General features: G+C 34.3%; 1 protein-coding gene across 1 annotated transcript; it reads left to right on the forward strand.

Moving 5' to 3' along the window:
- Positions 1–684: 684 nt before the first annotated feature.
- Positions 685–6,808, forward strand: LOC100803830 (triacylglycerol lipase 1). Its single transcript, XM_003555911.5, has 9 exons — positions 685–1,136; positions 1,283–1,402; positions 2,280–2,420; positions 2,766–2,876; positions 2,962–3,105; positions 3,185–3,225; positions 3,344–3,420; positions 5,297–5,392; positions 6,313–6,808. Exons 1-9 carry the CDS (start codon positions 882–884, stop codon positions 6,633–6,635), a joined length of 1,308 nt encoding a protein of 435 aa, XP_003555959.1. The 5' UTR covers positions 685–881; the 3' UTR covers positions 6,636–6,808.
- The last annotated feature ends 3,722 nt before the right edge of the window (positions 6,809–10,530 follow it).

Here is a 10,530-nt window from a genome sequence, read left to right on the forward strand (position 1 = left end):
CAAACCCGAAACTCAACCTCTCTAGCACAATGTACCACTAAAACATCACAACATTGAACTTAGATTCGCGATGTTGGAGAAAGAGAAAGAGCACCAAACCTAGATCCATAAACCCAAATTTGTGGTGCTCCAAACCCAAATCTGCGGTGGTGGGAGAACAAGATGGCGCACCAAACCTATAACCAAACATCACAATGCACCAAACACAAAATTGCGACACACCAAACCCAAATCCATAAACTAAGATCCATAGTAGTGGGAGGAAGAGACACCACACCAAACCCATAGCCAAACACTATGTGATTTGTTGTTATTGTTGGTGGTGGTGATGGTTTTCTCGATGGTTATAGTTTGAGAGCCACTAGATGGAGGTTTATGATGGTGGGAGAAAGAGAAGGACGGGTAAAACAACAAGTGGAGCAAAAGAATCTATAATTTTGTAAAGTCCATTGAAATTTTAATCACAAATCAGTTTATCCCATTCAATTAAGTGACTATTTGTTTGTACACATGACATCACACATAATAAAATTTCATGACATGTTGGCAAATCTATTTAAGTTAATGGTAAGATAGACTTATCACACTTTTTAAAAATTTAAGAACAAGATTTTCATATTTTTTTATCTTTCAGAAAATAAAAATGATCATCTTACAAATTCAACGAAGAAATTAAATATTTTCGAACACCTAAAAGTAAAAAAATAATCGTAAAGAAGATAGAGCGAATAGCCTGTAGGGTGTTTATAACCCCACGCACGACACGAGCGAGGCAGAGAGAATAATAAACAATTAAAACAGTTGTGGGTTGTCAGCCGCGGTCTTGCACTCTTATTTGGCAGTTCTGAAAAGGACGCGCCGGGAGAGGCGCGTGGCAGATTATGGATGGTCGAACCCGCAAGCATTATATGATTGGTGTGGTGCGTGTTGCATCAGAGGTGGACGCAATTCAGAATAACAATAAAGGGTGGATGAGGATCCAGAGGTTCTTGGCCACACTGGCCATAACTGTCTCCATACTCTTGGGAAATGGAAACCCCGTTCAGTGCTTCGACGGCGGTAGCCACCAAAAACAGCAACACAGTTTGTGTGAAGAGCTCATTATCCCCTACGGTTACCCCTGCTCCGAGCATACGGTACTCTCTTTCACTCCAACTCCGGATCACAAAAATAAATAAGTCAACTATCTCATTTCATATATCGTTGCGTTCTCTTTCTGTTTACAGAATTACAGTTAATCTCAAAATTGAATAACGGATTCGTTTGTTTTGTCGCGTTTCAGATTCAAACGAAGGATGGTTTCTTGTTAGGTCTTCAACGTGTCTCTTCTTCTTCTTCTCTTCGGCTTCGGAACGATGGAGAACGAGGCCCTCCGGTTCTGCTTCTGCATGGCTTATTCATGGTCACCTCCTCATTTTAATTACTCTTCCCATTCATCACAATGCAATAAATGCTTTAACTACACTACAATTATGTTGCTTGCGTCAGTCACCTCCAACTTTTTTGTTTTCAATTGAACCCGTTCCGTTTCTCAATTGGCTTTGACTCATGGATTTCACCGTCTATTATAAGTTTCCACTGTATTTGATGTCTATGAACTTTACGTATGTTGTTGTAGCTACTACAGTCCACTGCGCCTTATTTGCACGGTTTTTGGGCTGTGTTTGGGATAGTGTAAAGCTTTTCTCCTTTATACCAAACTCGAAACGAATAAACCCTCAATTTTATCTCAAACTTTACCCTCTCTCCTACATGGTCCTTTTAAGGTACAAAAAAAAAAAATCATGCTGAGTAGTATTTTTCCCTTCCAATATTTTTCTATTGGAGCTTCTCTGATTCCTTTTACTGAACATAATGATGCGAATCGAGCTTTAATGAGTTCTAATATGCAACGGCAAGCAGTTCCGCTTTCTCAGTCCGAAAAATGCATTGTTGGAACTGGATTGGAATGCCAAGTAGCTTTAGATTCAGGGGTTTCCGCTATAGACCCCCTGAATGCCAATTAAAAATACCAATTTAGGAACTAAATTGATCGATATTCAATACTCGAGGGATTTCTTATATTATTACCTTAAGGACTACTTAGGAGAGAGGGTAATGCTTGGAAGACCAAATTAGAGGTTTATTCCACTCAATACATTTGTATCATGTTTTAACCTTTGACTTTTTTAGGGGAAGGAGAATTCTTTAACTCTTGTTAGTGTGAAATTCATTTTTAAGTTTTAAGCCGATTGATTGAATCTCAACCTTGATTTGTTGATGCCGTTTGATGCGATCAGGCAGGTGATGCATGGTTTCTAAATACTCCGGACCAATCACTTGGCTTCATACTTGCAGATCATGGTTTTGATGTATGGGTAGGAAATGTGCGTGGAACACGGTGGAGCCATGGGCATATATCTTTATTAGAGAAGAAAAAGGTGGATAGCTTACTTTATCCTTCTGTGTTATAAAATGTATTGAGTTCCTGTCAGTTGTTTGTGATAGTTTTTATTGTTTTATTATTTTCAACAAATCAATCTTATTACTTATTTTCTCTCTAAGAGTCACTGGGGATACTTTCGATAAAACAGAAAACTTAGCATTGGAAGTTTGGTAGTAGGTACTGAAATTTTTAGTTACGAAATCAACAATTAAATCACAACTTTTCATTTTGTTAGTGTCTTATTATCTTTGGTGAAACAGTTGGAGTCCAAGTTTGTAATACATTTCAACATATCTGTGATGTGAGTCGTGTGACTAATTGAGCTTTTGTCCCTTTGTAGCAATTTTGGGATTGGAGTTGGCAGGAATTAGCCCTGTATGATGTTGCAGAAATGATCAATTACATTAATTCAGTAACAAACTCAAAGATATTTGTAGTTGGGCATTCACAGGTATTTATAATTCTTGACATTGCCCTTTTCACTTGCTATTTGGTGGTTGCTATAACATAAATTTTATGTTTCCCATCCTCCATAGGGGACAATTATATCTTTTGCTGCCTTCACTCAACCGGAGATAGTAGAAAAGGTTGAGGCTGCAGCCCTTCTTTCTCCAATATCATACTTGGATCATATCAGTGCACCTCTTGTACTTAGAATGGTTAAGATGCACATTGATCAGGTATTTCTTACTTTGCTCTATTAATTTTCACAATTAAAGTGGATCCTTGATATGAGAAATGATTACTGGTTTTGTTCAGATGATTCTTACCATGGGCATTCATCAACTAAACTTCAAAAGGTTTTTATATTTCAATTTTCCTTCTGTTCTGTTTTTATCTTATTCTCTTGCTTAAATTCGTCAATGTATTTTTAGTATGGCTGTTCACTTTATATATTTTTCTTATTTCCACTTTCAGCGAATGGGGGGCCAGTCTCTTGGTTTCCTTATGTGATACCCGCCTAAGTTGCAACGACATGCTTTCATCCATAACAGGTGCATGTCTTTCAGACTGGCTCAGTCTATGTGCCTTTTGTCTTTTCAGAAGTATTTGATTCTGAATTCACATGCTAAGCCGTGGATGTTCATGCTGAATTTAGCTGTTTGTTGAAAATGTTATAGTCTTCTCCAATTTTGAGAACTCCAGTCTATTGTGTTTTTGAGAGTGCTAAACTGTCCTATCCAAATAATATTCTCCAAATCAAGGAGTTCTGTATTGCCATTGTTCATGGCAGGATTAAACTGATGATGGATTTATTTCTTTGTTCTCTGTTGGCTGTGCTGTTGTAAGTTTGTCCAGTTGTCCATTAGTAGGGCTGAGGCATCTCGTGTCTTTGGTTCATAAATAGATGAGTGCGCATGACATGTGGAGACAATGCTTCTCTGTTTGCATCTTGAAAGGATTTCTCAATCTCCCCTCCCCCCCTCCCCATTAAAGTGTCTGTACTCAGTTAAGATAAGTTGATAAGTCACAGCAACCATGATACTTCCTGCTACGCGCAAGTGCCAGGAACTTATAATTTAAAACATGTCCAAGTTTGTAATTGAGTTCAACTTGGCCCAAATAAAAGATTGCAAATTTCAGAATTTGTAAACTTTGTCTGCCCACTCATTTTAAATTGATGGATCATTGAGTTGGGTGTTATGTGAAATCTGTATCCTCTAGAGCATGAAGTGGGGGATACGGTGAGTCCTCTCATTTAGGACAGAAGGAAAGTAACAAATAGTTACAGACAGTTTGTTAGAGGGGATCTGTCAGTTAAATAGTGGGAATGAGGATGGAAGGATTCATTCTGAGTATTAGGAAATTTGTATGAAAGGGGAAACTCTTTGCAGAAGGGAATCCCTTGCAAGACAATTCTTTCTGCTATTTTCATGCGGTTCAAGGATTTTTTTTTTTCTCGTTTCACTTTCCTGCTTCAAAATACTTTAAATTAGTATTTAATATTTAGTTTTGTCAATAGATTGTGTGGCAAGAGATGTGTTCTTACCATGAGTCAGAGTGTGCAAGTTTACAACTCTATCTGATATTACTAATCACAAAATTATCAGTATGCAAATTAAAACATGAAATTATTAAATATTATCATGCATGCACTTATGTCTTTCATATGCCATTATTATCTGTTATTGAGATGCTCCATTGTCATATCCTCGGTATAGGAAAAGTTATCAAAGATAGTAGAGTAAAATGTCCCAATTAAGGGTCTTTATTATTTTGTTTTATCAACTTCCTGTGGTACTACTCCGAGATGCAAGCTTGGTCTATGGTGGAAATAAATCTATTCCTTGAATAAAGCTTAAGAAATACTTGAAAGGCAAAAGAATGGGTGGCATTTATGGTGTGGGTTATGTGGATGTGGATGGTCAGTTGTTTAGTTTTGTTTTTGTTAAAATCAAGAAATTTGTAACATATATGTAGAGTAGAAATTCATGATTTCATGGAATGGAATTCCTTTTATGCAAGGGACCAGAGTTTGGCATTCCCTTCATTTTAGGTGCTTACGAAAGAGAGAGTAACAATAAGTGTGTGAAGTAAACAAAAAACAGAAAAACTATCCTTCCCTTGAAAATAATTTTTGCCATTGCTGTTGGATCACTGAATTTACCTGAAACTCAATGTGCTGATCAAACAGTTCAGATCTGCTTACGTTGATGGCCTGGCAGAAGATATGCTCTCTTTAAGAGCTTATAGATGTAGTCTGCTAACAGATTCAGTGATTAACTATTTCAATAACTCATTTTTTGACCAATTAAATGCAAAGTTGCTCTTTTGGCTCATTCTACAAGTTTCAATAGTTTTGTTGTGTTTCTTTGTTTCTTTCTTTTTTTGATAAATGATTCTACTCAAGACACTTTGATGAAATGACAGGTAAGAATTGTTGCTTCAACGAGTCACGTGTGGAGTTTTATCTTGAGCAAGAACCTCACCCATCATCCTCCAAAAACTTGAAACACCTTTTCCAGAGTATGCTTCATTATCTTTGATTTGGGTAGCCCTTAATGACACTTTCTCTGTGTCCCACTAGTAACCATAATTTAATGTTGTTGCTCTTATGAATACTACTATTTGTTATCATCAAAGATTTTCCTCAGATCATGTCTGATAATGATCACAACATTTGCATGATGTGTAGCAGCTAACTGGCCTCTGAAGGGACAGGAGAAGAAATATTGGAAAATAAATCTGAAATCTGAAGACAATGTTCTATTGTGTCTACATTAGCCAGGGGAAATGAATTTGATAATTTGTCTAAATGTCAACCTTAATTCTTGTTTGTTTATTTTTGTGGTTGATAATATTGTTAACCTCTTCATTTAGTGCTTGGCAGCATGCATCGAAATAATGCTTGTTAGTTGTTACTAATATGTTTCCAAGAGTAGGATGATTTCCTCAAATGGGCTAGTAGTATTTACAATCTTGCAAGTAGATTAGCTAAAGCAAGTTCGGCTATATTTTCTTCCTTTTTTGGTAATGCATATTTTGTTACCAGCATAGGATATGTGGTTATGATGTTTATGACATGCTTTATCTTGCCAAAGACCACACATCTGTACAAAGATTAGCACTGGCTAGCAACTGTCATAGTGCCATCACTTCTTGGCTGGTGGCGAACCAGCAGATGGGTGCACTGAAATTCTTTTATTTATCTAATATTTGATTTATTATGGTGTCGAATAACCCATGTTACCGGTCCTACTTAGTGGGAAAAAGGTTTAGTTGATGTTATTAAATACCTGATAGTTTCCAAGAGCATGTCTTTTAATTTGAACTTCCGTGTTATTCACCTTGGCTTTTAAATTTTTTCCTGATGGTCTAGAGATCAATATTCATGTGCCACTATTATTCTTAATATTTCTGTCTCTGATGACTTCGTTTTTCACCAGTGATCCGCAAAGGTACCTACTCCAAGTATGATTATGGAAAGCTAAAAAATCTGATAGAGTACGGCAAGTTCAATCCACCAAAGTTCGACCTTAGTCGCATACCCAAATCATTGCCTCTGTGGATGGCCTATGGTGGAAATGATGCTTTGGCAGATATAACTGATTTCCAGCACACACTCAAGGAATTGCCATCCACACCGGAAGTGGTTTATCTTGAAAACTATGGTCATGTTGACTTCATTTTAAGCTTGCAAGCAAAACAAGATCTTTATGACCCTATGATTAGTTTTTTCAAGTCATCCGGAAAATTTAGTAGTGTGTAAATTTCCTTCATTCCGGTATGATGGATGCAATACAATGGTCTACGTGTTTATATATTACTGCACTTTCTGTAAAGTGAAAATATTAATATTGTGTGGAGTTCACCTTGATTTTCTGTATGTAAATATGATGACAGATATAATAAAGAGTGGCGTTGCATGGCCTATTTCTGCAACCTGTAAAACCTCTTATTATTTAACCATTTCGTTATGCATCAGCCGATTGGTTAAAAGCAAAACAACATCACTCAATTATGACAAGCAAAGAAAGGTTGAAACTTGAAACCATTCGATGGTAGTGATAAAAGTTGACACCACTCAATGTGCTTATTATAAATGATATTATGCTGATTGGTTAGTAAAGCGTAATTTTTAATTTGATCACATTTTTTTAGTACAAAAATGCGACATTAAAACACAGTACAAGGTTTAGATATATTCTGATCCAATTATGTTTGACAATTTATATCGCCACTGTCGTTCTGAAATGTCAACTACCACTCAATTATACCGAATGATGTTTGATGGCTAAGCTTATGTTTTTATTTTTAAAGTTGATCTAACGTGAAAGAGAGAATGTGTTTGAAAGCTAGGAGTTTAACAGGTTTTAAACGAAAACGTAAACTATTTATAATCGACGTTATAGCAACATCACAGGTTCTGGAAAATCAACCAGTCAACAAGGCCTTTCCAGCTTTAAATATAAGAAAAAAATTAAAATAATTGGACACAAGTAATTAATATATTAAACTTAACTTTGAACGTTCGGATAATGATAAATTGAAGAGTTAAGAAAAAAAATATAAACAAAGAAAATCATATATGATGATCTAAATTATAAGCAAATTTTAATATATAAATAAAACTGATTTAACTATAATTAATGATCTTATTTCATAATATTTTTATTTAATCGAAATTATATTTTAATGACTTTTTTTTATATTTGATATAAAGTTATAGTGAAAGATAATTTAAGGAAAAAAGTAGTATTTTTTAAATGAGATTATTGAAATTAAATGAAATTATTTTTGAATTCTTATATTCAACCTCAGAAGAGTACAAGGAACACAGATTACAGAACATTTAATATGCTTCCATTAAGAGACACAATGTTGTTGTTGGAACTTTGGAAGAGTAGGTAGTTCCCATCCACCCACCCTCTCAATTTTATTTAGCATGTGCATGTATTAATGTAACACGGAGCTATCAGCATTTAATTTATGTATTCCACGCTACAAAAACGAGGCATGCGAATTCGTCGTTAGTCCATGCGCTATTTCAGTTACCTGTTCTTGAGGCAGATACACAATACTCCCAAAAGATATATATACCACAGATGCTGGGGCCCTCGAGTTAAGCCACTCTATGCAATCATCACTCTTCATAAAATCACCTCGGATTTCACTTGTGCCTGTTGCTATTGGGGTCTTGAACAAAGGACCAATGGTCCTTGTGGGCACAAACTTTGTAAGATAGTTTATGTAATCATGCTCTAGTTCCTCAAAACTATCCACCAACACAGCAAGGCTTGGATAAATTCTTAAACTGTTCCAATACGAGTGTCCCCAGAAATGGATATGGACTAAAAGGATGCAGAAAATCTGGAACTTCGTTGTGTTTAAGGACTACGGAAGGCAGTTGAACATCAACATAAGGATCTGAATCTGAAGGGAAACTTACCAGTTTGTGGAAGTAGCTGTAGTAAGCGGTGAAGACAGCACTGGATTGAATCCATAACATGGCAGAAGGAATACCATGTTCAGCAGCTACTTCACAAACCCATGGAACAAAATGGTTGTTTATGATGCAAGAAAATGAGTGATTGATAACGGCTAATTATGAGTATATTTTGGAGGTTAAATTATAGATAAAGTTACAATTTTTTCTTTTAATTTTTCTTTTTTAGCAAATAATTGTTAAATTAACATCATTTACGTTTTTATGCAGAAAATATTAAAAGTGACGAATTTATGAAGCTAAAATAAAGTCTAGAAAAACAAGAATAACTAAGGAAAACAAGTTAGTTGAGGAAGAAAAAGACTAATTAAAAAAAAAGACTAATTGAGAAAAACATAACTAATTAAGGAAAACAGTAATTAAGAAAATGAGGCTAATTAAGAAAATAAAGACTAATTAAAGAAATTAGATTAATTCAAAAGTTCACTAATCTACACTCATAAAAGAAGAAGAGAGAAGACATACAGAAACTTTAAGAGAATATAATTTCTTATAGAAGACAAAAACTAGAATAAAGAGAAGCAAATAATGATAGTCATTTCTTTCCTCCATTTATTTTCTTATCTTTTTTCCCTTTACTAAATATTCTCATCTTACAATTATAAAGTTTCTATTACAATGAGAGGCTAAACCCCATTTCTTAGGAACTTGACAATCAACTACTCTTGATGTAATTTCTCTTCCTATCTATTTAATAATATTACATTTGCATTATTTCTTGTGCTTAATATTATTGCTTGTGGCTTGATCACCCATTTGCATGGTAAGTTTTAAGAGTAGCGTTGAGAAACGTTATTTTCTAATAGAACTGGAAAATAATATCTAAATAAAGTCATCATTAGGGATAGATTGATATTTGTTTAGTTTGTTATACATCTCTATTCTTAATGCAATTTACTATTTTAGCTCTATAAAGGGATTTGAGAGAGAAAATAGATAAATTAGGCTCTTTCATGTTGGGGACCAAAGTTAGAGTATATTAGGTGTAAATTGAAATAATTATAAATAGAGAAAAATCATTAACATTACATCAAGGAGTAGGTTTGGTAGACTAAGTTCCTAACATTCTCATATTTTGAATTTTATTCTACAATAATATTGGATTTTTTCATCTTTTTTGTCCTTAATTAATTCATGTTTAATTCTTTTCTTGTTTGATTCAATTTTCTGTCAATTTAAATTACTGTTTTTCTACAATTTTTTCAAATCTTTTTCTAAATCAAATATTCATCTACCTAAGTACAAACAAAATCTTTGTAGATACGATATTTGGACTTCCGTTTTAACATTACTACTTGGGACAACACTTGCCCATTCATTAACAAGTTTTTGGCACTGCTGTCGGAGACTTTGTTCTTTGTACTTAATATTTTGGATATTCTATTTTTAATTGTTATTTTTTTCTTAATTTTTAAAATTTAAATGATAAAAAAACGGGAAGAAGTATCTTTTTCGTGTGAGTCTATGCTTATAGGGTGGAATCTCCGAAGTTGATCCATGAAAAATATTTTAAAGAGGTGGATTGAGCATCTTGAAAGCATACGATTAGGGATTAATCATCCACCATTAGTAAATTGTGATTTTTATGGATGAGACCATTTCAATAATAATTGTCATTTTTACTCCATGAAATTTTTTTGGTGGGGACAAAAGTTACACCCTTACAATTAATATGAAGAAAAAAGACTTTTTAACATAAAGAATGTGTTTATGCAATTCGTGGAAACATCCTAAATTAGCTTTAAAACCAATCAAAACTCAATTCAAAATCTTTGGAGTTACAACCTAAAACTTACAACCTATAGAGGTTCAGCTTGACATAAGTTACTCTATGAAAAATTATCGGTGGGAGAAGAGTTGTAACCTTACAATCAATATCAAGAAGGAAATTTTCTGACTATCAAGAAAGCCAGTTATACATTCAAATATTCAAACAGCGTGCAAGTGGTTTTCATGACTAAATTTGTTTTTCTCTCGTTACGGCTGAAACACGGAAACCTACTCTCTTCATACAAATATTTTTAAAAAAAATCCATGTACTAGAGAATTGATTTCAAAATTTATATAAAACAATGCACTACTTTCATTTATTCAAAGTCCTGTATTTTGAGTATTTTATGTCACTAGTCATATGCAAAGGTTGTCTGCACAAATTATA

Source organism: Glycine max, chromosome 20 (assembly GCF_000004515.6).
Source record: "Glycine max cultivar Williams 82 chromosome 20, Glycine_max_v4.0, whole genome shotgun sequence".
Taxonomy (NCBI): Eukaryota; Viridiplantae; Streptophyta; class Magnoliopsida; order Fabales; family Fabaceae; genus Glycine; species Glycine max.

Bases quoted from the DNA above. Each gene is read 5' to 3' on its own strand.
- LOC100803830 (XM_003555911.5), top strand. From the start codon at position 882: ATGGATGGTCGAACCCGCAAGCATTATATGATTGGTGTGGTGCGTGTT. The intron at 1,137-1,282 runs GTACTCTCTTTC...GTCGCGTTTCAG, and splicing joins ACCCCTGCTCCGAGCATACG to ATTCAAACGAAGGATGGTTT. The intron at 3,421-5,296 runs GTGCATGTCTTT...ATGAAATGACAG, and splicing joins CATGCTTTCATCCATAACAG to GTAAGAATTGTTGCTTCAAC.